Source organism: Hevea brasiliensis, chromosome 17 (genome assembly GCF_030052815.1).
Source record: "Hevea brasiliensis isolate MT/VB/25A 57/8 chromosome 17, ASM3005281v1, whole genome shotgun sequence".
NCBI classification, from domain to species: domain Eukaryota; kingdom Viridiplantae; phylum Streptophyta; class Magnoliopsida; order Malpighiales; family Euphorbiaceae; genus Hevea; species Hevea brasiliensis.
Window position 1 is genome coordinate 6073412 of NC_079509.1, and position 27009 is coordinate 6100420.

The window sequence follows — 27009 nt, forward strand, 5'->3', positions numbered from 1 at the left end:
ATTAATTAGCAGTCTTCTATGTCAAGTTTAGGAACAATTCAAGTAATGTCAGAAGAAATAGTATAACTCAAATAAAGTGATGAAAGTTCAATTGATAATAAATTGAGAAAAGATAAAATTCATATTAGAGAAAAGGTAAGAGTGATGCCAATTGAGAATGAATTGAGAGAAAGGAGATTAAGGTAATTTAATCATTTAAAGCGTAGACATACATAAGCTCCAATTAGACAAGTAAAACACATTATGTTAAAAAATATATAAAAAAAAATAAACTTAAATTAACTTGAAAGATAATAATACAATATAATCTAGAAGCATTACACATTTTTAATAATTTAATCCAAAATCGTTTAAAACGAAGAAAGCAAATTTATATAGACGATCCTAAATTTTTAAAATAAAAAGCTTAACTGAGTTGAGTTTAAATGACATCACACTATCAATACTATCGATTGTTTTGACAAATAGCCTACAACCACATATGGTAATCAATGAAATTTTCCCCGATATGACATAGCTCACCCAACTCACAAGTTACAACATTTCTACATGATGCATCTCATTCACCTGGCTATGAGACGCTTGCAGTAAAATACAAGATTATACAAATGCAGTCGGTGCTCTAAACCAAGTTGAGCTTCTTCACATGTACTTGAGATACAACCAGCAATTAGAACGCAAGTACAACAGAGGATACCACGGACAGAAGCAAAAAGTTTCCTATATGATCTACTTTACGTAAACAAAAGTCAAACTCTCAGTTGAAAGGTCATCCAAAAGTACAAATCAGCCTTGATGGAGAAGTCGTTTAAATTTTGACTTCTGACATACACCTGAGATTGCTTTCCTCCTAGGTATGTTGACTACCTAAGGCTACAGATCTGATATGCTAATAGCAAGTAAATTGAACAAGCATTTAACAATATCCCAAAAAAAAACATATCTCCTAGTCCTAACGTACAAAATTCACAAGCAAATTAGTTCAAGCAGCAGACAATCTATGTATTGTAGACCTCATTAGAAACTTCAGCAAGTTTATAGCTTTGCAGCTTATTGCAACATGCAGTTGGTAAGGAAAAGCGAAGAGAGTAATTTGGATACCACTAATTCCAATACAATGGACAATAAAGAACCACACTGAGCGACCAAAAAAATAAAAAATTGTGGGAATGGGTGCAAAGAATCTATCATCCTATTAAGCAACCATACAAATTTTCAACATTCCAAGTGAGAGTGATACTTGGCGTGTGAATAAGCATTAGATAGCTCTTAACACTATAATGTGATTAAGAGATCACTCAGAATGTTGTGATTGTCGACATACAAGCTTCTCAGAGCGAAAGCTTGTAATCCAGTCTGTTGAGCTTGAATTTTTCAAGTCATCATTGCGATCAAGCCGCCATCCAATCAAATCTTGAAATAAACCAAACAATCAAAATTAATTTCCCCCCAGAGATACAATTGGAAAATCAATAAACCACTGGCTCCATCAATTTTAAAAGATTTATGCTTCGAAAAACAGCGGTAAAAATAAATGCAGACAAAATGAAGATTTCACCACCATCATCATCAGAACGGAAATGTTATTCTCATCCATAGCTGTAAAAGCTATGTAGGAAGGTGTCCTAAGATCTTCCAAGTTTCATCATTTGATGATTGACAAGGAGGAAAAAGGTTTAAACATTAGTTTCTTTCCAGATTTAAATTAAAGGCAATTTTTAAAAAAAAAATATTTTCATCTACTTAACCCCTCAAACCCATGCAGGCACACTCAGTATTGTTTCTATCATTGAAATCCACCATCCATAACACAGCTTACAAAAGTGGGAAAGTGGAACTAAAACTTAAGCAGATTCAGAAGTCAATATGTTAACATCACTTGACTATGAAAGTATCAGATCAAGTGTTGGATTATTGTATTATTGCTTCATCCTTATCTATCACGTATAATCATATTGAATTCAAAACATACTCTGTTCTCTTCAAATGATATAGACAGAAGAGGGAGCTGTTAATCCTTATAGCAACGTTCAATTTCCCACAGCAAATCACACAAAACTAATTACGAAATAAAACCAAATCTAAATATTTAAAATTATTTTATTTAAAATGGGGTTATAAAGAGAGCCAAAAACTTGAGAATGGGGAAGGAGATTGCTCAGTGATGGCTAATAAGTCATAGGTTCGATTCTGCCAGCCGATTTCCTCAACTTGAACTCAGAAGAGGGAGCTGTGAATCCTCATTGCAACCTCAATTACCCCCAACTTCTCCTATTTCAGAACAAGAAGATAATCAAATCAAATCAACAGCTAAAATTTAAGAGACGAAAACCACTAGATAGACCTTTTAGGCCAGAAACCAAAAAGGAAATGTTAATTTCGTAAGAGAAAAGGATCACTCAGGTCAGCGGGAAGGTCGACACGCAAAGCTCTCTAGAAAAAGAGAGGCCTGCATTCCGGTCTGTTGAGCTTGAATTTCCTGAGTCATCACTGTGATCTCTTCTCCCAGCATACAAAATTTAGCATTGTAAGTAAAATTAAAAGCAGAAATAATCATGTTTTTACGAAAGGGAGCAGAGAAACCAAAACCAAAGAATGAGGTAGACTAGCGGCTGATGAGAAAATAGGTGGTGGATATCAATTTATAGGACTGTAATTAGGGTTTTGTTGCGGCACGGAATGAATGGAGCTGGGTGAGATGTTGGGCTTTCAGTTCTGTTGAAGCCCATCATCACACTTCACCATTCATAAAGCACTGGAGAAATACTACTAGTTCATATTTTTATATTATTTAAAAAAAATATTATTAAATAAAAGATTAAGTAATCTATATTATAAAATTATTTTTAATATATTGTAAATAAAAATTTATTAATAAATTAATAAATAAATTATTATCATAATTTATATTAAATATAATTTATATATTTAATAAATGAGTTTAAAAAATCCTTAACAAAAATTACATTCACCCGTCAAGAGAATAAACACAAATAAAATACAACACCAGCGTCTTCCTTCCACGTGGCAATCCACGTCGCTTCCCACCACGGCTCCATCGAAGATACTTCAGCTTCAGCTCCAATGCTCTCCCTTGTCTCTAATCTCGTTCCTCACCTGGCTCCACCAGTTAACAGTTGCAGCTCTTTCTCTGTCAAAAAGCCACAAACAGAAGCTTCTCTGTATGTCTATGTATTTACAATAATAACAAGGAAGAGACGGGGACTCAGAGGTTTGGGTGGCTTGGAGCATGGGTAGTTTGGGCCGAGTTCTGGCTGTTTCTCACTCTAATAAGCCGCTGCGCCTGTCAGGTCCTCACAGTTTACATCACTCAAACGGTAGATTTGTTGGTTTCAACCGCAAATTGAGCTCGAAATGGCGATCTACGGCGTCCGAACTCGAATCTTCTTCTTTCGCGCCTTCTGTCGACTCTGATTCCACTGATAAAAACGCAGCTGGGTATTGTTTTTTTCTCGTTCTACTTGTGAAATATGATATGCTGGTTTTGAGTTTGATTTTACATAACTATGTTATGAATTTGAAATTGTGATCACCATTTCTCTGGCTCGCTTTCTTGCAAAAATGGGGAAATTTGACAAGTAGTGTTTGTTGGGTGATTTTGAATGTAGGTTTTGTATTATAGAAGGACCTGAAACGGTTCAAGACTTCGCTAAAATGGAACTGCAAGAAATTCGAGATAATATTCGAAGTCGGCGGAACAAAATTTTCTTACAGATGGAGGAGGTATCTCTCTCGATTGAATAATAACTTATGCTGGTTTCAGGTCTTTCATAGGATGAAAGGGAAAGAAAAGTCTAGCTGTTCTGAGTTTTAAGTTCCCTTATCGATTTGTTATTTATTTATTTTGAAGAATCTGCTGCGAGCTTTTATTGATTCTGTATTATTTATTTTGAAGAATCTGCTGCGAGCTTTTATTGATTCTGTATAATCTCAGACTTAGAAAATGATTCTATTGTGCTGAAATTGTTCCTGTAGTTAATTTTATGATTTACTTCCTTTTTTTTTTTTTATCTTTTATTTGGGATGCCTTACATTCTTGAAAATGTGTAGGTTCGTAGGCTAAGGATACAGCAGAGAATCAAGAGTGCTGAGCTCGGGATTTTAAAGGAAGCGCAAGAGAATGAGCTTCCTGACTTTCCATCATTCATCCCCTTTTTGCCTCCTTTGGTGAGCTTTCTTTTACTCTGCCTGTGTTTCTCTTGGCGATTCATTTTGTTTCCTTGAACCTGTTTTACTTGTAATTATCTCTTTCTTTGCCAATCGTATATCATGAGAAATGCATCTATTGTATTTTTTTAAGATGTTAATTACTTGGTGATTAATTTCTGTGTTGCTTGCAGAGTGCAGAAAATCTTAAGCTGTATTATGCTACTTGTTTTTCTCTTATTGCTGGGATCATCATTTTTGGTGGCCTTTTGGCACCTACTGTAAGTTATTCTATGAACTCATAATCATATCACCTGAGTCATTATATTGCGTTAAAATAAGGATCATAATTTATCCAAGGTGTAAAAATGAGGGGAGCAAAAATGCACAAACCACCTGTAAAAATGACAGACTTTGACAACTAAGTTAGACAGTTGGAACAATGACTCCTTTTCTTTCATTTCTTTGAGTATTTATCCTTTCGTGTTTCAGTTGGAGCTTAAGCTGGGGTTAGGGGGAACATCATATGAAGATTTTATCCGCAGTGTCCATTTGCCTATGCAATTGAGGTATGGCATATGTGTTGGATCCTTGTTGCTCCCCTTTGTTTTTCTGATTTTGATTGTTCTCATTTTGATTTGATTCTGTTGTCCTCATGGGCTTCTAGTTATCTCTATGATATATTTGATATGGTTTCCATGCAAATTTTGTCGAAACTCTAGTTTTCAGGGTCTATGTACTTACCAATGTAATTACTGTGAAGTGCAGTCAGGTTGATCCAATAGTGGCTTCATTCTCTGGAGGAGCAGTTGGGGTGATCTCAGCCTTGATGGTAGTTGAGATAAACAATGTAAAACAACAGGAACATAAAAGATGCAAATATTGTCTTGGAACTGGTGTGTCCTGGATTCTCTCTACACTCCCCCTCTCCCTTTACCTTTTGTGTCTCTGAACATTTTTGTCTTGGCTCCATTTTCTTTAGACCTGATTTGACTTTGCATCTCTATTTTCAAAATGACTCATTAATTTAGGTTGGTAGGGTTAGACAATAATCAAGCTTATGATCCAAGTTCTTGCGCAGCTATTGATATTTTTCCATCGAACAGAAATTCGGGTTGTATTTTAAGCGGACTATATGTGCTTTCCAGAATTTGCGTCCATTTTTTCCACATCTGCTTGAAAGAGTTTATCCTCACAGAAAGTTCTAATAAAAGCACTTTCCTATCTATTCAATGGCACTTTTATGCTCCTTTTTGTTATATCCCCCAATACCTTCATGGTTTTTCAGTTGCTGAGTTTCCTGTCTATATGTAGCTAACTTAAGTACTCAATGCCTTGCAATTCAATTAATATATGGTAATGATCATTAATATAGTATTTGATATGTACTAACCTGTTTGATTTCTCTTTGGGTAATATTGAACTTATAACGGATAATTGTGAACATTCATATGTAAAAATCTCAGAGAAGAGGAGAATGTGTGTCCTGTACTTATTTCCAATATACACTGGATAAATGCAGGTTATCTTGCTTGTGCTCGTTGCTCTAGCACTGGATCTCTTGTTCTCATTGAACCAGTTTCAACAGTCAATGGTGGAGATCAGCCACTGTCAGCACCCAAAATGGACAGATGTTCAAATTGTTCAGGATCTGGAAAGGTTTGAAATCAATTTTAATTATTTTTGTTGCCTATATCAAGTTTGGAAATTATGTAATATAGAGGAATTGCAATATCTGTTCCCACCTGCTACTTTTCTGCACATATTTTATCAGGTGGGATGAACATATACATGTGTGTGCGCACCCGTGCGAGGAAAGTATAAAGAACACATGGTAACATGCTTAGGAAAAAGAACAGAAGCAAGATTTGATTGGCTAGCATCAATGTCTTCTCTCTCTATGGGGATTTGGATTTAGGTCTTGTTTTGAGCCTTAATGCACTCTATTTGTTCGAATTAAAAAAAAAAAAGTAAAGAAAATCAAAGAGGCCGTTGTTCTGTCTCAATGCACTTGGCTTGCCCTTTTAAGCAGTTCCAAGAACTCACGTTAGATGGGCAATGCATCTCTGTGGGACTTCCTAATGTCTGATAATATATGATAATGAGGGTGCCATCAGCCCTCTTAATTTTTCTCCTCAAGAGAGATGCAAATTGGAAAAGATAAGTCTGTTATTTTAGAGTAGATTTCTTGGTTGCCTCACCATGGAGGGCATTGAGACGGTTAAGCCTATAAAACCAAGCATTTAGTCATTTAGATGTTATGTGCAAATCTATCCTACTAACTTTCAACAGAAATTCAATCAAATAAAGCTTTCCTTTATTTTATTTCAATGTTTGGCAGGTCATGTGCCCCACATGTCTTTGCACTGGAATGGCTATGGCTAGTGAACACGACCCAAGGATTGACCCCTTCGATTAGACATGTAGTATAACAATTCTGTCAGTAGAGTTGCGTGGTGGATGAGATGAACACAGCTCAAGGATTGATCCTTGGCCAGAGTAGATGCGTATGATTCTCTCGCCCTTTCTGTGCCGTATATTTCCACTGTATAAGAAGGCTTAATGTCTCCTTGTCATGTCCGTGTTTACAGAAAATTGCAATGACTTATTATGTTTCATCGTTTTAGCATTGAAAATAGTACGGGCATTTCTATATGAACTATGATAATAATGATGACAACCCATTTTAAGGGTCATAAAGGTGAGTGTAAATGAAAAAAATTTAAAATACAATCATTATATGGAATGATTGTATTATGACCATTGATCATGTATGAGTCAACGATTGCACTGAATACATTTTAGCGTAAATGAGTCCGTGTTTGCCTTCATCGGTTTATGTGAACCAAATCTTGGCAAGAAGACTCAATCGGATGTTGAAAGTAAAGAAATTTCACAAAAAAAAAAAAAGAACAAAAGAGAGAGAGTAAAGAATTGTCTTCTAAAAAGTTCAAGGAACCTGAGATACTGTTTACCCACAAACCTAACTACGTCTTTTTACTAGATGAACGAGTCCAAAGAAGCAACGAAAACCACACAAGCTAAGCAGCCATGGTTATATGTGCCAGGCAATGTTTTTAGCTAGCATGAACTGCCAAGATGAGCACTTCAGTAAAATCTTTATCCAGCGAGTACAGAATGGCTAAGAAATAATCTGTGCAGAACTACTATCTCTAAACTTTTACACTAGATTATATTACCGTCTATTGGAGGATTCGAAAATTGGGCTCAAACCTTAGACATTAGAATCGCATAAGTAGGCAGCCTCAGATAATTAAGCCATTGGAACAACAGACTATCTTTACATGGTTATAATGATTTATATTGCTCAATCAAACGTGAGGCATGAAGACGTGATGTGGGGACCACAGTGCATCCCAAATTTTGCAGAAACCCAATCTGCCACAAGTTTTTCATTTTTGTTTATTTAGTTGAGAAAATTATGCACAAACAAAATGAAACCCTAAAAATTTAACTTGCTTTTTAATTCATTTTACTGTAATTACCTGTTTAGATGTTGGCGCGGATGTACTCATTGAATTCTCAATCCTTAATTTCTGGAAGTACTCCTGGAAGGGGAAATGTATTAGCTCAGACTTTCAACCATAAAGAGCACTGTAACTTAGCACATGAACAAAGGTGTCTTTAATGCAAGATGTGAAGATAACATTTCACTAAAAACAGAAGAATTGATTATGAAAGAAGAAGAAATAAATGATTATGTATTCTACCAACATCGCCTATACATACCATACATGGAATTAGTTAGTAAAATCTGGCAATGTTACTTCTAACAATTTATTTCAATCGAGGGGTAAAAGCTTGGAAAAAAAAATGGAATCCACCTAGAATAGAAACCACTAATTTGCTATCGTTCTGTTTTTCTGAGAATGGATAGCCTACTGGAAAACCATGGCCTCAGTTTTTGGGTGCAATGACTTGTAAACATATTTTATTGTTATGAGATTTTAGCACCCTAATAGAAAACACCATTAGAAGATTTGAAAAATAAAGTAATTTCCCTAATCTCGTGCAGATGTAAAGTAGAAAAGACAAGTTAGGAATAAACCTGCTTCTCCCGCATCATATGGGCACGTTCATTGGCAGGAATTTGTTCCCATCTCAGCACCTATTTGGCAAAGAACTTACATGGTGAATAAACCTGTGTAAGCTAGTTGTGTACATTATATGGAAGTGGAAGGTCCGAAAATATGGCTCTCAAATTATTCTTCTTCAGATTGTAAGTTATTTATGAAAAACAACAATAAAGTATGTTGATTTCACTGGTAACATGCAATAACTTCCATAAATAATCTTGAAAAAAGCATAATGCTTACATATTCTGCATACTGGAATGCTTCGTCACTGCTCAAGCAAGATTTCAATGCACGCAAAACGTCCTGAAAAGTTATGTAGGAATTATGGCTACCATTACTAGATAATACATGTATCACAAATTCACAAGGTCATGCATAATGATTTGTGCATGAACACCTGTACATCAACATTTGTATAGATTATAAAGGTTCTAATGATGGAGAAAGTGATGAGCATTCTCTACTTAAAGAATGTACAATTATTGAAAGCAAAATCCACTGACAACAACTATATATTTTCTTGGAATAGAGCCATTCTTTCAATAAAGTGATGACAAACTAATATTTCAAAGGAAGAAAATTCAGTAGGAAATTAAACTGACTCTGGAATATAAATGGATAAATTTTATGACCTTGTGCTTGCTTTTCTTGATTCTTAGACGTTCATCAATAACAAAGCCAACCTGTAAATAAAATGGAATTAGCGGGAGATACTGATCAAAACCACCATGTATCACCTAAACGTAGAGTGAGCATGTGAAGTTGTCTGATGAGACAAAATACAGAGAATATGTATTTACTTTACAAATTGCTGAACTTTATTTTCCAGAGAAAAGAATAAAATATGCTGCTATATATCCAATGATCAAACCACCTAAATTTAAAGACTACATCACTTTATTGCAATAGTAAGACAAGAATTAGTGAGAAGCAGCTTGCTCAGAAAATGTAAAGAAAGGAGAAATGTTGTTCCAATGACACGAAAAGGATTGACACATTTCAAGGAAGCATTACTGTTTGACTCGGTTATAAATTCAGCACCAGTATATACAATTTACAAGGAGTTGAGATGGCCAAAGTCACACAAAGGGGTAATAGTTGCTGATCCAACTCAGATTCACCTGCAAACTCACCATAAAGTTCTCTTTTGTTCTTCTTTTGTGATTAGAAACTTTGACTAAGTATGAATTTTTTGAAGAATTGAAGAGGAAATGAATAAGAAACAACGTTAGTCTTTAGCTTTAATATAATCCAAAATCTGCATGTATAAATACAATTCTATGTTGATATGCACCAGAGACGCCAGAATGACGAATACAACTAAAAGAAATTAGAATTGATCCTCTTATCATTAGCACAACTGGCTGCACTTTCAAGAGCTGGCAAAAATCAATAAATGGATCCAAAAGTAACCTTGTCAAGTAACCTCTTAGGGTTTTGAAATGCTTGCTTCTTGGCCCATTGGTGGAACAAGTGAGAAACAACTAATCTGTCCTCCACAGCGAATCTGTATACAAGTGAGAGGAACCAGTTAAACTATGTTTGGGAGAGGGAGCAAAATGAAGGGAGAGGGAAAATGAGAGGAAAATGAAGGGAAAATGGAATATGGGGCCTACATGATAAGAAACAAATTTTTGGACTCCAATTTTCCCTTTTCCCCATTTTTCTCCCTCTCCCAAACAGAACCTTAAAGGTTATTTTCTGTGCTACTAGCAGCACATGACAAATTGAAATGACCATCACAATTTGACAGTAAACCTTTTTAAGAGAATATTTCCATTGCATGCATCTACCGCCTCTGTTGTTTCCTTTGAGGCATTATTGATTTGAATGTTGAGGAAATCATTTGGCTCCACATCAACTTCAGAAGGTTTCTTTTCTCCGGGTAGATTACTGGTAATGTTGACACTGTGTTTTGGAATATCCTGGGGTTTTGTTTGTAAATCACGTAAACACACTTCAGCCTGTCATTAATAGGATCAACATTTCAAAGAAGTGATAATCATGACAAACAAAAGCATTGGAGTTTGAAATGCAGATTCATAAATAAATGAATGAAAAGCATGGCAAAAGTTTTTCCAGAAATATTTATCACAATTGGCTCAGATCTGGTTAAATCAATAGCAGCCAAATAAATGGCAGTCACAACCAGGCTGGTGCAGTTAGTGCTATTTGGAAAGTAATCTCTCTCTCTCTCTCTCTCTCTCTCTATGACCATCTAATTCATAAAAGAGTTCTATTAGCCACATACAAATTACAGATTTTTCAGTTCAAGGGTAAGGGGTGATGCAGGGTTTTGAGCAGCAATCTATAAGGTAGATACTCCACCACTGGCAAGTATGCTTGGCTGATGAAGCATGAAGAATTTTTGCATCCTCCAAATATGTTAGAAAATTTCTTCATGAACTTGCTGGTGTAGAAAAATTCAAGGTGCATAAGCACCTTCAAGTTGCTGATGCTAAGACACTGAATGTAGACTTCACATGGAATTACAGCATAGTGCATGAATGTTACATTTTTATTTATTCAGGTGCTTTCTTCTTGTCAAAATCAACCATGTAACTAAAATCAACTGATAATGAATATTCTTTTTCAGAAATAATATCAAAGAATGTAGACATTATTTTCAATACAAGGCAAGAGACAAGTTGCAAACTTCTATGATAAAACCATAAATCATTCAGCCAAGTTATGAATTTGATACAAATATGACAGCTTAAGAGTCAAAACCAGCAAACTGCACCTGAATCTCTCGAAGATGATCCGGAATTTCCTTGAGAAAACGTGATGGTTGAAGCATCTGAACATACTTGTTCTGTTACTTACAAGCAATGATAAAACAAGAAACTAGTACAAGTAATTTATCAAGATTAAAACCTGCCGATTTGAATCCATCGTGACATACAGAATGAATAGTTTCTTTCTAGCACGAGTCATTGCCACATATAACAGACGTCTTTCCTCCTAAGATTTCATAGTCAAGACGATTAGCTGCGCACCATAATGAAACAATTTATGTGGAAACAACAGAATACAATTCTCAGTGCCAAAAAAAAAAAAAAAACCCTTCAAGAAAAAGCTTACTTCAATTGAGGTCCCATTTTCCTTTGTAATGCCATGGAATTCATGCAATAAAGGAATTTCAGATTCATTTGCCTGCATTTAGTCCAAGCATGAATGCAGTTTGATGAATATGGAAGCAACAATACTTTGCGTAAGGCAATAAATTAAGAAAGATTCTCTTTGCAAGGTGATGCTGCAAATTCTATTATATATTTGATCACTTTTTGCTATCTATGATAACATGCTGATGCTTAAAAATAGATGTTATGACAGAAGGAAAAATATAGCCATCTATTTCAAATTCAATGGGTAAGCCACTGAAAAGTGGTTCATGAATGCAGCCACTTACCTTTACTATGAAAACAATATCCCACTCTAAACCTTTAGACTGCATGGGGAAAAAGAACAAGATAAACTAAGCTGAACAATCAGAACTCCATGTAGGCATCAATAAGTCTGGTTAAATGGCTGAGTGAATGAGGAAAAAAACCTGATGAATGGTAGTCAAGGTAACTGAATTTTCATTATCATGTCTCCGGGAACGAAAATTTTCCTTCTCCCGCTCTGTTATGTAGTCAATAAAAGCTTTGAGTAAGCCAAGACAACCTTTCTCTTCTTCTTTCATGTCTCCAGCTTCTCCTTTTAGGGTACATTGCCTTGATAAAAAATCAGAGACATCATCCAACAAGTACTGAAGGACCTGCAAGGCGGTTAAATGAGTTTAAACCACATGTAGAAATATAATGCAACGTGATGCCCTATACAAATCATCATAAAACTTAGAGTTCCTTGGCTGAGAATATGAATTTACACAAAAACTTGTAAATCTGAATATATAAATGTTTGCATGATTTTTTTTTTAAATACATTTGATATTTTAACAGTAATTTTATTTGGCGAGGATCCTTGCAATAACTTGTCAGTTATATGTTATATCAAACAAGACACACTTATGGACTAGCTCACTGCATCAACACAAAATACTTACAGATCTAAGGTCATTGTCTTCATTCAACAATTTACCACCATCAACATCAACCACTGCCCGTTGCTCAAGAAGGTATTTCTAAAGATTAAAAGTTACACTTTGTAAAAAAATCAGCATGTCAATGCATTACCAGAGACAAGATAAGGGAACTAGAGAAATCACATGTTTGACGTAGTTTTATGGCAAGATCAGTTTAGCATCATCATACTCTGAAAATGAATGGCTTATGCCTCTAAAATGCTATCAAATAAGATTAGCTACTGTAGCAGCACAGGCCGACATTCAATTCCCTCTATGCAAAAGTAGTTGCAAATAGACCCAGCCACCGGGGCGGTTTCTGTTTGAACTGGTTTGGAAATGCCTGTTCACATTTCACCAAAAGGGTGAACCTGAACCAGCCCTTAAATCCCCAAGGTTCCGATTTTGGTTCAGGTTCAATATGGTTCGATCCGGTCCAGTTCAAATGGTCCATTTTTTTTATTTTTAAATGAAAAATTCCAGTTTGGCCCGAACCGAACTGGATGGTTCTAGTTCAATTTTGGTCCGGTTCATTTATAGTTCTAGTCAAACACAGGTTCGACCAATTTCGATCCGGTTCTAGTTCTGAACTAGTCCATAGCTGGGTCTACTTTCAAAGCTATGAACTCACCCAGAAAATTACTTAAAAAACAGGTGGACGGAAACAAACCTGAGGTACCATATTTGCCACTGAAGTTATGACTGTTGAAATTGACTGTTCCTGTATACATTCATCAGTTAGATGAACTCATTTATAATATTTTGGTGAAATAAATTCCAGCTGTTTGAATGGCAATAAAGAGCCATGTGCAGGAAATTTCGTTACACTAGTATTTGAGTCTGTCAAAAAAATAATCAGACAGGATGGGAAAATGAAGACTGCCGTCCTTAGGGCAAAGGCTTAATATAACAAACAAGTTATGCTATATGGATGATTAACAAAAATGAAGTCAAAATAAAATGCAGTTCAAATCCTTAGTGGTCAGCAGTTTTCAAGCCTTTCTAGTACCAGAAAATAAAATACGCCAAAACACATAACAGTTCAGTCATTTTACATGTGACATATATTTACCCTTTGCACAAGTTTTGATATCATCTCCAGTGTCAACAACACCTTGCGTCCCTGGTTGAGTTGACTCCTAAGATCAATAATAGGGATCAGTGGTAAGAAAATATGAAAAACATCACCAGGGAGAGACAGAGAGAGATTTGTCATGCTCAACTTCAAAAAGTGGAGCTCTTGCACCAAAGACGAGTAACAGTGACGAAATTAAAAATGTCAAATGAAATTTGTTAATTCACTCCCTTTTTTTTATGGTAAAATTTACAAGATAACTTTTAGACTCTGGTATTAAGATCAATTAATTCCATATATGAATGTTGAGAAAAATTTGAGCAGTAATAACCTGTTGAAGGTACCAGAAATCTTTGCAATAAAGACGTCATTGGCAACAGATATGAAACTGCATTTTCTAATGGTTAAGATTTTGTCAATGTGGTCAATAACCTGCAAAAAGGGGATTGAGATTTCAATAGAATAGCCAGGTTAATTTTCACCATTGGTTAGTGAATGATCACTCAATAATTTTGTGGTCATTGAATTTCACAATTGATTATAAAAAATAATTCAAGTTTATGGGCATCAATTGAGGTCACTTAGACCAGAATCTGGCTAGGAAATGGCTAGAAATCTGATGTGGCATTCCTACAAGGATTTTTTAATCCTATTAAGATGGCTTAGTGGATGAAAGAAAAATTCTCTCTTCCATCTAGCATTCATATCTCTCTCCCATCCAACAATCCCCAAAACTTACATTGCAAACCCTATTATCCTCTCCCTATTCCTATCCCTTTTTCCTCTTCATCCTTTGATCACTTGAAATATGTCCAATTCTACATCCTAATCCTCTCCCTCATTTTTGTGTGTCAGATGAAGGAGAGAAATTTTCTTTGGTTCCCACTAAAACATGCTAATAGGATTAAAAAAATCCCAGTTGGAATGCCAGCCATTTCCTAGTGGGTTCATTTGAAATAAATCATTTGTAAGAAAAGAATTTTAAAAAAATTCTCACACAATAATACATAAATTCTATTTCTTTTAAAATGAATAGTTTTTTAAGTTAAAAAAAATTAAATTCTTTCATTCCAAACACGAGAATTGACTAAAAAAAAAAATTAAATTGAATTCTTGTAAAATTCTATATTCCAAACAAGGGCAGTAGGATTTTGTCATTTTTGTCTAAGGAACCTTAATTGATATTCAATAAATTTAAGTTATTTTACTGCCACCAATTGAAATTCAACGACAGCAAAGTGATTCAGTGATAACTTTTGCAACCATCTTTGAGAGTTGCCTTTAAATAGCCCTATGTAAAGCTAATATATCATTTAGCATATGAACATTAGTGCTAGAAAAATTAAGTTCATACATACCCTCTTCTTTTCATCCTTCTCAAATGGAAGCATAGCCTTGAAAACTTGACGATATGGGCCATCATCACATCCTGGCAATGTTGTTCTAAGCATAGCAATAATGGCTTTAACTACCTATAACAAAGAAGTGTTCAATAAATGGCCAATAACATAGTTTTATTGGCACACACGTTAAAAATTCCATCAATTGATAGAATTAATTGCAAAATAATTAGAAAAAAAAATTGGACGCAAGATTACAGTTATGCAACCTTTTTCCTGTAGAAGGCTACACCATGAACATTAAATGGTATTTTTCTGTCACGAAATGCTACTTGGAAGGCTTTTCCTGACACCTGTTATATAAAAGATAAAACCATGATGGATCTACAAATATTTAATAATTTATTCTGTCCACTGATAACATATGGATAGTAAGCTTGACCTGCCTCCGATAAAGAATGGCAATGCTTCCATAAGCCAGTTTAGCAGGTGATCCAATGGACGCCATTTCCAAGGTCTTATCAACAACAAATGAACACTGTGCATGCTCATTCTGACATTCCTTGATGGTTATCTGCAAATTTCAGCCAGACCATGCAGAAATTAAGTTACTAACTAGAAACCGTAAAAAGAAGAGGAAACAGAAGAAAAGTCACTTTGCAGTATCAAAATACCTTAGATCCGGAAGAATTATCAGTAACAACATCCTTGAATCGGCATCGCTTAATATTATTTTGAATAAGAAAAGATGCAGCCTCAACAATATAGCGCGTGGATCGATAATTTTTATTGAGCCTAATCTAAATTATAAATTTGTAAAGAAGTTTCAATAACATAAACAACATGATGGTATAAACACCAAACAAAAACGGTGAAATTATGGATGTACACCCTCATTATATAATCAAGAAAACAACCATAACAATTATAAACTGTAACAACCAAGGAACAGGGTGGACCTCTTTATAATTTGGAAAATCTAGACGAAATGAATCAAACCCTGAAATGTCAGCTCCATTGAAACTGAAAATGGACTGCAGAAAATGTTTATGTGACTTTAGACTAATAAATAAGGAAGTCTATAAAATTGGAATTACCAAAAAACACCAAAAAAGAAGTAAACTTTCTGCATTTGAATTTTGAAGATCATAGAGGATAAAAAAAAAATTAGACCTGATCATCATCACCAACAATAGTTATTTTATTATGGGATGCAAGAAGTCGTAGAAGATTGTATTGCATGGCACTTGTGTCCTGAAACTCATCTATCACAATGGCTTTCCATGAATTCTGGCACTCCTTAAATACTGAAGTGGATATTAAAAAAATTGTTAACAATTTCATAATAGGAGAGGTGGCATAAATTGATTAAGTATTGCCATCAGGATAATATTGACCATCAGGATACTCAGTAAGCAACTTCACAGAACAGCTGATTAAGTCGTGGTAGTCCAGTGCATTACAAGATCGCAAAATGTCATTATAGTTCCCAAGTATTGAAGCCTGATTCAGTGCCAGGTGAAGAATAAAAAGGTATGAAAACAACACTACCAAAATGATATCAGGACCAGAAATTTATCTGCTTACTCCTATCTCATCACCCATTTTATGGCAATCTGCAGGCGTCTTTCCTGAAGCTTTAGCCTGAAATGGAGCAAATCAATGAAAGATGCCACAGATAAAATTTGCTTGTGCAGCAAGAGAAACAAAACACTTTCAGTATGTTCATATAATATGTCCTATCATAAACAAGAGAGCGTAAAACCAGATCCTAAATAAATTTGTTTTATATGGTTCAGGTGGTGGAGACATTAACCAGTCAGCAATGAGGACAAATCCGCTTGGGGGATCAATTTACAAGGAACAAGGACAAACTTTTAACTCATAATTTGATCAAACATAAGTTGCTTTTCATTTATTTATTTAAGGAGGGGGGTAAGCATTTAAAGACAGACAGACAGAAAGAAAGAAAGAATCAATCAATTGTTACTCTCAATAAGTTATATTACATGTAAACCATAACATATAGCAAAATATCATAATTTAGCTGGTAATTCATTAACCTGAGTCACAAACTTCTGCCATTTCTTTGACTTATCCTTGAAATATTCTGGAGATGTTATTACATTAGAAACTTCAGCAACCTTGCAGGCATCATGATTTAGTATTCCAGTCTTTTCCTTTTCTAATAGACGGACAGCCTCAATGATTGCTCTTCTCTGGTGCCCCTGCCCATATATTAAAAATTCTGATGTGCGTCCTAACCTATAACACAAGCAGCAAATTTCTTAAGGTTTTAGAAGAATTACAGAAAGCCTGAACCATGCAAGACAACCAAAAACTTTTACAATTGCAACACACAGAAGTCACAAGTGCTTAAGAGGTTTAGCCCAAGTATCTCCAAGGGTAATTGGCAATATTTGTATCTTGTTGTGAGATTTAGGATGAGCTGCCACAGCTTCTGATTGCAGGTGAACATTTACTGATCTTGCACTCAGTTGGCAAAGGAATAGGACACAAAACAAACATGTAAATATTTATAGTCTCAGAACGAACATACTTCTCTGCATGTGAACGACAAAGTTGCAAAGAAAATGAATGGAAGGTGCTGATCATAAGATCTTTAGCTATTGCCTTTCCTGCCACCGCTCCAATCCGATCTCTCATCTCAGAAGCTGCAGCAGTTGTAAAAGTCATTGCTAGAATGTTTGTTGGACTAATCCCCTGAGACAATGTTTCAGAAAGAAAAAGGTCAAAAAAAATATATATATATTTCTTTTAAGTAACCAGAAATAATAAGTACTAAGTAAGCAGATAGAAACCATGCATAAGCAAGTACTGCTTTCATTATCTGCATTAAGAAGAGAACCAAGAAGGAAGGGTATGTTGTTATATTATATGGAAGGAAGAAAATGAAAAATGTCATGCAAAGATATCAACATATGAATGATAAAAACGTTGTTTGCAGCTAAAAATGGAAAATACCTCAATAAGCAGCGTCAGAACACGCCCAACCATTGTGGAAGTCTAGCATCAAAAACAGAAAATTTGCTTTAAGCATATAATGGAAAACCAAAAAGATTTACTAACCAAAATTCAAGAATAGAATTTCTGATTGTGTGCAAGTGAATGTGCACATGCATACAAGTATCAATCTAGGTATGGGCTAGGGATAGGGAGACCTTTCCACTTCCTGGACCAGCAACAATCATCAATGGAATGTAAATATCACTGCAAGCTGCTTCGCGTTGCCTATTGCTCAAAGACAGCAAGTACTTTGAGTATTCTTCAGGCATATTTCCATGCTGAATTATCTGGGAAGCATCCCTATCCTCCTTTCTAGATTCTAAATCATCACTGGATTCAAAAGCAACTTGTGTTCTTATATCATCTTTTGCAGAAACTGACGCTGAACTAGCAAAATCACCACCACTATTTTCCTCTTTGTATTTATTTTTCACAGGAAGGCTATTGTAGCTCTGGATTTCTGCTTTTGCAGCAGAATTCTGCTCGCATATAGCATCAATCTCGTTCAAAATGGATTCATCAAAATCATCATCTAGAATGCTAGGCTTCGATAAATAATCACTTAAACCTGAGCATTCTGGACGTTTTATTGGAGTTGTAAAACAATCCAAGGAATATTTGTCCCCTAGAGAAACACTAATTGTCCTTGAACTGGAAATGTCATTAATTAATCCAGTCCTAGGAACAAATCTTTCCATACTGGAACATAAATCACTCCTAAATTGACTACCGGATGATTCAATTCCATTTGCACGAATCGGAGATGGTGTGTTCATAGGAATCTCTACTAGAGGAACTCTTTTGATGCTTGTAACCTGAGCTGGTGATACGGTACCCTTTGCATCCCTATCAATGGCATTGAAAGCAGTTAGCTTAAAGTCTTAACCTAACATTTATCAAAGCGATTATCCACTCCATAACTTGAAACAAACAAGATAGACGCTAAGTATTTCAATTATTTCAAGGAAATGCAAAAATAACTTGTTCGCCTACACATTCTATAAATTAGGATACTGTATCGCAATCGAGTCAGGTCAAAATAGGGTGCTTACTTGAGACGAAATAAAGGGGAAGAAGAGGGGGTATCACGAGGACGTTTGCGAGAAAGAAGGGCCTTGGCAGCTCTGAAGTTTTGTGAAATGCGAGCCCTCTGCTCCTCCGTTATGACTTTGCTGGGCGCGTAACCATTCATCTTCCACCGAGCGGCTGTGGGATTGAAGACCAGAGCTGAGTTAAGCTATGCATAAGGGGCAAAGGTAAACCCCGTAGGCTCACAACGAAAAAATGTGAAGTCAGAGTGGAGAATTTTTGTTTCGGTTTCCTCTCCTTTCCACCTTCCCTCCCAAGGGCGCACGCGACTTTAAAAAGTTTCAAATAAATGGGCCGTCTGGGGATGGGCTTCGCCGCCTATTAGTGGGCTAGTAGCCCTTAAACGTCGACGCTTCACATTGCGGGTTCGGCGACATACCCACTTCTCCCCCATCAAGCGGATACCGCTCTTGCCACAAAAACGACCACCAAATTTGCCCCAAGTCCAATTACGCAAGCGGATGTCGTAGTTTTGCCACCTGCTCCTGTATCACTTCTCACACCACCCAATTCAATCGGTATCCCCAGACTTTTCTAATTCGAACCAATTTTGTTGATTTTCACTAGCTTCTGCTAATTCTGATAAAGTTTTTGACGATTTGACAATAAAGGACTCGTGGCTTGCTTGCAAGCTGGCCAGCCAAATCGAGTGAGGAGCTTTACCCATGTTGAAGGAAACTATGCTTTGCACGTTGGCATTCCTCTCTCTAGTTTCCTGTTTCAAGATATTGTCTGTTTGTTGTTTGTACAAAATTTTCATTTCAATTTTGATTTTATTTTTATTCATTTATTTTTCATTCACTTTTTTTATTATTTACATTGCACAGCATTTTCATTTGAGCCATGCTTTACCCATTTGAGCAGTGTTATACCAACTCTAAATAAAAACAAAAGTGGTTCACTTTTTGAAGTGGTATCTCATCTTTTGTGCTCTCTTCATGTTGTGTCATCTGATGATCTTTGACTTGAAATCTTCTTGCTGAGATCACATGAAATCTTTGTTGCATTAGGAAGAGAGTTCCACATTAGCTTGGGAAGAACTGTCCCAGTCCGAGTGCATCAGGTTGATTCAGTAATTGCAATGGTTCGCAGGAGCTTCATTTTGTTCATCAGTCAGATTCAGCCAGTGATCTCTTTCTCTGCCTATGCATTCTAGTTCTTTCAAAAATTCCAATTCAATTCCATCAAAAAATTTTTTTTTTTTTTTTCAAGATATTATTGATTTTTTCATTTTTTTGGGAGATTTTTTTTTTCTTTATGATAACTCTTTTTTTTTTCTTTTTTAAGACTTTAATTTGCTGATTGATTTGACTTGAATTATTGATTTTTACTTTTTTTATTTTTTTTTTTTGTTTTTGCATGATTTGCATCATCATCTTTTTCTATGCTGCATTTCTCTAGCTCATACTATACTATTATTATTATTTATTTTCTGATTTTGATATTGATTCAAGATTCAAATTCAAATCAAATTATAAAACAAGGTTTATCAATTTTGTAAAGTGAGTATATTATTAGTCAGTAGTATATTATTAAGTCTGATTGTTTGTCAATTGTTGTTTTCTTTCAAAAAAATTGATTGTTTCTTATTTATTTGTTTATTTAATATGTTATAAAATTACAAATTCCTCATATCCTCATCCTATCCCTCCCATCTTTTGGGGGCTTTGGGGGGACATCATGATTCTTGCAGAGCGGTTGAAGAAGAAAAGAAGAAGAAGAAAATTTGGGGGTTCAGTGCTGAAAAATAATAGTAGTATTAAAAAATTCAGCATGTAGTAATTATAATTAATAATAAACAGCATTTGTAAATAAAATGGTGAATAAAATAATAAAATTTCTAAATGTTCAGATTTCTATGTGAGTTGCATCTCCATCATTTTTGAATTTTTTTTTTGTTTTTGATTTGATTTTAATTTGTTTTTAATTTTATCAAGATTTATTCTTTATTTTTTTTTTTCAATGAAATTTTTTTATGATGAATGATCAATGATTTGAATTTGATGATGATTTTTTTTTGTTTGTTGTTTGATGTGGATTTTCTGCTTATATTATTTTTTTTTTTTTTTTTTTCTTATTTATATATATATCACCATTTCCTTTTTAAAAATAATGAAAAAAAAAATGAAATAAAGGCTTAAACGTAATAAATGCTTGACAAAAAACAAACAGAAAAACAAAACACTGAACTGAGAAAACAGTTGAGAGCCTCCGTCCAAAAAGTACAAAAAAAATGAAATTAAGATTATGCAACTTACTTGCACTACTTGCAGAAAGCTGATCATATGGATAATAATACATATTTCTTATATTTGAGTTTCATACACAGCAAGTTAAGTTACAGTTTTTTTTTTTTTTTTTTTTTCAAAAAAAAAAAGCTCAAAGCTCTCTGAGAATAATAGTGTTCATTAATAAACCAAATAAAATTCATTTCTTCCTCTCTCAGTTTTCTTCTTAGTTTTATTTTTTGATTATGCAAAAAAAAGATACCCTCTCTCTTATTATTATTATTCAATTTCATTATTTCTAGGACTCACTTTTGCTGCAAACTTTTTTTTTTTTTTTTTGTTTGTTGTTTCACTTTTTTCGCGCAATTGGTGTAAATGAAAAAATTGTTGTGGTTGTAATAAATAAGATAACATAAAGCCTATATGGTGATGTGTTATTATTATTATTTTAGGTGTAAATACATTGCAACCAAACATATTTGCAGTTCAAACTGTAAGGGGAATCTGCTTGTCAGGATGGTGATCATGAAGAGGGACACTGAAAACCCCACAGTATTGAAAAACACGAAGAGGTCAAATGCAATTAAATTTGTTGTGCCCAAAACGGACTCACCTGCATTGTGTGGTTTGATGTTGCTGGTGTTATTGTTCTGGCCTGTTGTGTATGTATCTTGCCAGACACCTCCTGGAGGGTTAACACCAACTTGGAATGTGGCAGTTGCAACCAGAACAACTATAACTAGTAGTGTGCTGCGAGCTGTGCTTGGAGAGTCTCTACCCCTCTTAAACTTGAAGTACTCTACCATGCCACCTAGCTGTGATCGATCTGTTTCTGGGGCTGTGGGGCTGTTGGTAAAGGTTTGATTATAAGGAATGTTTGAAAGGGTAATATCTCTTCCTCTCATAGCTTCAGCATCTAGAAGCATCTCAACAATTTCTCGATCACCTGCTTCACTTGGGGACATTAGTAGCACATCTAGCGCAGTGAGGCCGTAATGGTTCATGGCATTTACTTCCAGTGAGCCTGGACTTGTTCTGTTGTCAAGTAACAATTCTATCACCTGCAAGGATTTTTTCTTCCTTTTTAATTTCTGTTCTTGTTAGATCTTTCTTAAGATTTAGCTTAAATATCAAGATAATGGTCAAAATGACTGCAATTTTTGCATCTACAATACAACCTCTTTTGGCTAAGGATATATTATTGTAGTTGAATTTTACTTGCTTAATTAGGTATATTAAAGGATCTGTAGTAAATAAAAATAGGATAAATAACTTGCCTGGCGTTGTTTTTTCCAGATTGCGAGGTGCAGGACTGTACTGCCTTGTTCATCTATCATATTGAACACATCATCCCTGTTATTTTCTCTGATCCACTCTACCAATGTCTTTGTTGCTTGAAATTGGTTGTTCTTAACAGCAAGATGCAAAGCAGTCTCTCTTTCAACTGTCACAGAATCGATACATTCAGGACAACTGCCAAGCAAAACGCTGATTACCTCAACCCTCCCTTTGATGGCTGCGTAATGAAGAGGAGTCCTTTGTTCTCTTCCCTCTAACCGGCAAAGGTTGGGGTTAACTTCGTTCAGCTCCTTTACAATCTCTACATGGCCATTAGCTGCTGCCATATGCATGGGGCTAAAGCCATCTTGATTTAATTCTTTGGCAAAATGAGGCTTTAACCTTATAACCTCCTTGACAAAGCTAACGTTTCCAGTTACCAGAGCGACATTAAGGAGATTCTCAGTGGACAACAGTGCAATGCTGTCAAGGATGAGTGGGTTTTCTCTCAGCAGTTGTTGTAAGTAATTGATGTCTCCACATTGAGCAGCCTCTAATAATCTTGCATCCATTGTATTGATATGGTGCTCTTTGCTAGAAGGGAACACGATTATCTTGGCTAGAGTTGGTGTTAGCATGATGGCCCTTTAAATAAGCGCTGAAGGTAGAAATTCTTGCAGGCATAAGAAATCAGTATTATTTTTTTATGAAATAATTAAACTTATCTCCTTAAGGTTTACATTTGAATAGCCTCATTGGATTACACCAGCAGAAAACAACCTAATGCTAGACGCATATTACTAAAATCTTTATGACCCTTTCTACCGAAATATATAAACTATATCAATGATTGACTAAAAGAAAAGAAGTTCAAAGTAATATATTCAGTTCATGAGCCGTGTACTGAAAGTCACTGAGAGCCACTCGTATACCGAAATCTGACGGCAAGCAATCATGTTGGCACTTCGTAATTGCTGCAATTGATTATTCAGTTGCATACTCGCATCAAATATAGACTGTAAGATGAATTTCGAGTGTTTAAACTCGAAAACTTGAATAAAGGTGAAAAAACGTTTAAATATATCTGTTAAGACTATTACTATTGATGACCTATAATACTTTAGTCTGCCACAAGTTTCGAGGGCCAAATGTCGATTTTTAATTATCAACATTATCCTGTATGCACCTCCTAACCACTGCTTGGTTAATGTACTGGTAGTATGTCCTTCTGGGGGAGGGAATTAGATCATTAACAACTAATTATAGCATCGTATCATTTCTTTCAGGGGGAAAGATATTCAGTTAATTACTGGTCATTATGATTGTGACAAGAACGCACAAATAGTATAGAAAACCGTCTGTCTTTCCTCTTACCTGCAAACCATAGCTCCCGCAGGAAATTGGTCATCGCACAGAATGTGATCTCAGGGTCCATTCTCCACTCCTTCACATATCACGAGTTTGGCTGTCAAACGGATACTAGTGATTCTTTAAGGAGAGTGATTGATGTTGAAGACGAAATGATGAGGTCAAGCACACTAGTGTGCCGGCTTTAAGATATCAGAGGATATCATACAGGAGACCCTCAGGTGGCCCTTATCACATTTTTCCTGTTCTGCAAGGAATCTCTTAGTTAACGCTAGATCATAGGGGCCAAATTCTTAGGCTTCTTCATTGATGAATTTTATGATTGAGCTTTCTTACTAGCTATGAATCCTAAGATCAATTTGAGAATATTTTCAGATTCTGACCTCATTATCTACATCATGTCATGCAGCTACATAATATTGAATTTCCGCCACCCAAAAACATCCTGTGAAGACTGGCAAAAACTGAGAGAGCTGAGATAAGGGGGAATGTAGGAAGTAGGAGTCTTTGGAATATAGTAAGTGGGAGTCTTTGTTTATACAAGCAAAAAAAAAAAAAAAAAAAACCAAAATTAATCGTTTACATGAATCAGAAATCTGCAACAGTTCAAGAGGATAATACATTTTCGTTTGGCTTCAATTTTATAAGCTGCAATTAAACATTGTTCTCTCAAACACCATTTCTGATATATGGTCAAAGTTTTTCTTTTTTTTGACTCACCAATATTCAAATGACACAATGAATCATATCCACTACAAACTCTCCTATCTTCTTTGCATGTAATCTTATGAACTTGGCTATAATTGGTGTGAGTGAAGACAAGATCACAGTCACCAAAACGACATAGAGCTTCATTTCATCTGGTGACATGTTTATTAAAGCAGTGTTGTAAGTAAAATACATTGCAACTATGCACATCTGTAGCTCAAATTGCAAGGGGAACCTACTTGTGAGGATGTGGATCATAAAAAGAGACACCGATAATCCTATTGTGTTGAAAAGCACAAAGAGGGCAAATGCAATTGGCCCAGACGTTGCCAAAATTGATTCCCCTGCATAATGTGCTTTTCTGATGATGGCTTTGGTGTTGTTACTTTGATCTGGCATGTAACTGTCTTCCCAAACACCTCCTGGAGGGCTGACTCCAAGCTACTAGAACTGCAACAACTAATAGTGCACTCCGTGCCTCGCTAGGAGAGTCTCTACCCTTCTTAAACTTGAAGTAATCCACCAAGTTTGATTGTTCTGTTTGACATATTTCTGGCGTTGAGAATGCCGAGTTCTGATTGGCAGATTGAAATGAGGACATGGGAGAAAGGCTGATATCTTTTGCTCGCATAGGTCCAACACCCCGAAGGATCTCTGTGATTTCTGTGTCACCTGCCTCACTTGGGAAAATCAATAGCAAATCAAGGGCAGTAAGGCCACTATTGTTTTTGGCATTCACTTCTAAAATGCCTGAGTTAATAATTCTGGAACCCAGGAACAACTCTATAACCTGCATGGAATTCTATTTCTTAAAGATCTATTTAGGCGTTTCTTGAATTTCACTGCAATTGCTGCAATGAACAATAGTACTATGTTATTGTTATGTTTCTCACCTCAGCAAGGGGGTTCTTACCAAGTAGGAAAAAAACACAAGCAACTTCTTTTGTCACAACTGTTTGTATATTTTATTACTGTCGTGCTAAACACTAAGCAAACCAAACGATGTCCTGAATCAATAATGGAGGACTTGGCAAAAGCTGTCTCAGAATGGTCTTGCAATATTTGGTCAGGTCTGAACATATCTCTAAGATCTTAACAGTGCAGAGGCAGATCAATCCAGAGTCTTCTATAAAGATTATTTTAACTTATCTTCATAAGGCCTTCATTTGACCATAATTAGGCTAAGGGATTAAAATAACTAAATTTTTGAAATTTTAATAAAATATAACACCAAAGTCAATATCCGTTTGGTGGCCCTGACCAGAGTAGCATAATGTTAACATAACAAAAGATCAGCAAGCTTTTACTTTTGATGGTGACGTGATCACTATGTGAACATGAGGAGAGAAAGGAGCGAAAGCATTCAAAGGAAAGAGGGACAAAGACCCCTTCAAGGGTTAAAAATAAATGGAAAAGATGAATTAATATATGGATTTATCAAAGAGGAAAAGGATAATGATCAACTTGCCTGACGTCGTTTTTTCCAGGCTGCAAGGTGCAGAATTGTGTTGCCTAACTCATCCTTCAAGTTCAACACACCTTCCCTGTTCAATTCTCTAATCAAATCCAACAATGCATTTACTGCTTGAAACTGGTTCATCTTAACAGCCAGGTGCAAAGCAGTCTCTCCTTGAATGGTTACATCTTCAATACAATTAGGACAACATAAGAGCATTACACTTACTACCTCAGCCCTTCCTTTGATAGCTGCACAGTGAAGAGGTGTCTTCTTCTCTTTTCCCTCTAAACGGCATAGTCTGCTGTCAACTTTCATCAGCTCCTGGACAATCTCTATGTGCCCTCTGGCTGCAGCCATGTGCATGGGACTAAACCCATCTTGGTTTATTTCGTTGGCAAATTCTAGTTTCAGCCTTAAGATCTCTCTAACAAAGTCAAGGTGGCCGGCAATGGAAGCAATGTGAAGGGGATTTTCTGATGAAAATAGTGCTGTGTTGTTAAGGATAAAAGGATTTTCTGTGAGTAATTTGTGCAAGTAACCTATATCTCCAATTTGTGCTGCCTCCAGCAACCTTGCAACCATTCTGATATAATGGAGTAATATTTTTTGTTATGAACTTCTGAAAGATAAGAGCTGTATGCGGAGTTGTTACACAGAGATTGAAGAATAAGTTTTGGGAAGAAAGGAATCCAACCCTTCTTCTAGCGTAGCCAAATTTACAATGCTAATAATGTAGTTGACCAAACACAAATAAATTCAAACAAGTTAAATTTTTAAAAATTGAGAGCAGAAAAGAGAAGGTGGATGGGGGGCCAGGGAATGGGGGGCCTGAATTTCACTAACAGCAGCCTTAATCTCTCAATGTGTACCTAAGCACATGGTCAAAAAAATTAGAATCAATTTCAGTTTGACCTACGTTAATGTGCAGATTAGTGCCTTTCTCTTGCTGCCAGAGTTTATGCCATTTTGAATTAGCCCTAGCTGTTCACTTTTAGTTTTTTGAAAATGGCTGTGGTTTGAGAACCTAGGTGATCTTTTTTATAACACAGAAAAGGAAGAGGAAGGGAACACAAAGAGCATAAGAATTTTTTATCACCACATGCA

At 35.5% G+C, this 27009-nt stretch overlaps 4 protein-coding genes, 5 non-coding genes and 1 pseudogene across 13 annotated transcripts; 2 read left to right on the plus strand and 8 right to left on the minus strand.

Annotated features, from left to right (window-relative positions):
* Positions 1-1292: 1292 nt before the first annotated feature.
* On the minus strand, positions 1293-1393 carry LOC131175755 (small nucleolar RNA Z107/R87). Its single transcript, XR_009145945.1, has one exon. It is a non-coding gene; the product is annotated as a small nucleolar RNA Z107/R87 (small nucleolar RNA).
* Positions 1394-1562: 169 nt separating this feature from the next.
* Positions 1563-1657, minus strand: LOC131175750 (small nucleolar RNA snoR31/Z110/Z27). Its single transcript, XR_009145940.1, has one exon. It is a non-coding gene; the product is annotated as a small nucleolar RNA snoR31/Z110/Z27 (small nucleolar RNA).
* Positions 1658-1848: 191 nt separating this feature from the next.
* LOC131175760 (small nucleolar RNA snoR31) lies at positions 1849-1940 on the minus strand. The gene has a single exon (XR_009145950.1). It is a non-coding gene; the product is annotated as a small nucleolar RNA snoR31 (small nucleolar RNA).
* A 214-nt stretch (positions 1941-2154) lies between these two features.
* On the minus strand, positions 2155-2254 carry LOC131175660 (small nucleolar RNA R30/Z108). The gene has a single exon (XR_009145852.1). It is a non-coding gene; the product is annotated as a small nucleolar RNA R30/Z108 (small nucleolar RNA).
* Positions 2255-2393: 139 nt separating this feature from the next.
* On the minus strand, positions 2394-2498 carry LOC131175754 (small nucleolar RNA Z107/R87). The gene has a single exon (XR_009145944.1). It is a non-coding gene; the product is annotated as a small nucleolar RNA Z107/R87 (small nucleolar RNA).
* Positions 2499-3035: 537 nt separating this feature from the next.
* LOC110669656 (protein ORANGE-GREEN, chloroplastic) lies at positions 3036-6822 on the plus strand. 2 transcript variants are annotated; one of them, XR_002497751.2, is made up of 9 exons: positions 3036-3459; positions 3630-3744; positions 4072-4188; positions 4362-4448; positions 4660-4736; positions 4936-5063; positions 5690-5826; positions 5942-6085; positions 6509-6647. XR_002497751.2 is itself a non-coding variant. In XM_021831396.2 (8 exons), exons 1-8 carry the CDS (start codon positions 3251-3253, stop codon positions 6584-6586), a joined length of 948 nt encoding a protein of 315 aa, XP_021687088.2. In that variant the 5' UTR covers positions 3036-3250; the 3' UTR covers positions 6587-6822. The 2 variants fall into 2 exon arrangements, 1 of the variants encoding a protein (XP_021687088.2); XM_021831396.2 differs by lacking the exon at positions 5942-6085 and having other exon boundaries at positions 6509-6822.
* Positions 6823-7089: 267 nt separating this feature from the next.
* Positions 7090-19222, minus strand: LOC110669655 (ATP-dependent DNA helicase SRS2-like protein At4g25120). 4 transcript variants are annotated; one of them, XM_058140210.1, is made up of 29 exons: positions 18828-19222; positions 17931-18621; positions 17734-17775; positions 17309-17472; positions 16812-17013; positions 16336-16392; positions 16146-16251; positions 15922-16055; positions 15708-15782; positions 15423-15548; positions 15191-15322; positions 15018-15101; positions 14767-14880; positions 13740-13840; positions 13406-13472; positions 13004-13054; positions 12316-12393; positions 11818-12027; positions 11677-11715; positions 11349-11420; positions 11142-11228; positions 11008-11064; positions 10023-10228; positions 9678-9771; positions 8897-8947; positions 8505-8567; positions 8237-8296; positions 7674-7736; positions 7090-7566 (listed from the first exon to the last, which is right to left on the minus strand). In XM_058140210.1, the coding sequence occupies exons 1-29, from the start codon at positions 18965-18967 to the stop codon at positions 7477-7479; spliced, it is 3456 nt and encodes a 1151-aa protein (XP_057996193.1). In that variant the 5' UTR covers positions 18968-19222; the 3' UTR covers positions 7090-7476. The 4 variants fall into 4 exon arrangements, with proteins under 4 accessions (XP_057996193.1, XP_057996192.1, XP_057996195.1 ...); XM_058140209.1 differs by having other exon boundaries at positions 11677-11742; XM_058140212.1 differs by lacking the exon at positions 12316-12393 and having other exon boundaries at positions 11677-11742.
* On the plus strand, positions 19208-20020 carry LOC110669659 (uncharacterized; the record flags this gene model as incomplete). The annotated part of the gene is made up of 3 exons (XM_058139934.1): positions 19208-19382; positions 19476-19605; positions 19849-20020. Coding segments are annotated over 3 exons (477 nt in total), but the record flags the coding sequence as incomplete, so codon positions are not given.
* Positions 20021-21535: 1515 nt separating this feature from the next.
* On the minus strand, positions 21536-23091 carry LOC110669658 (ankyrin repeat-containing protein BDA1). The gene is made up of 2 exons (XM_021831397.2): positions 22370-23091; positions 21536-22153 (listed from the first exon to the last, which is right to left on the minus strand). The coding sequence occupies exons 1-2, from the start codon at positions 23006-23008 to the stop codon at positions 21536-21538; spliced, it is 1257 nt and encodes a 418-aa protein (XP_021687089.2). The 5' UTR covers positions 23009-23091.
* A 1263-nt stretch (positions 23092-24354) lies between these two features.
* LOC110669660 (ankyrin repeat-containing protein BDA1-like) lies at positions 24355-26710 on the minus strand (annotated as a pseudogene).
* Positions 26711-27009: the final 299 nt, after the last annotated feature.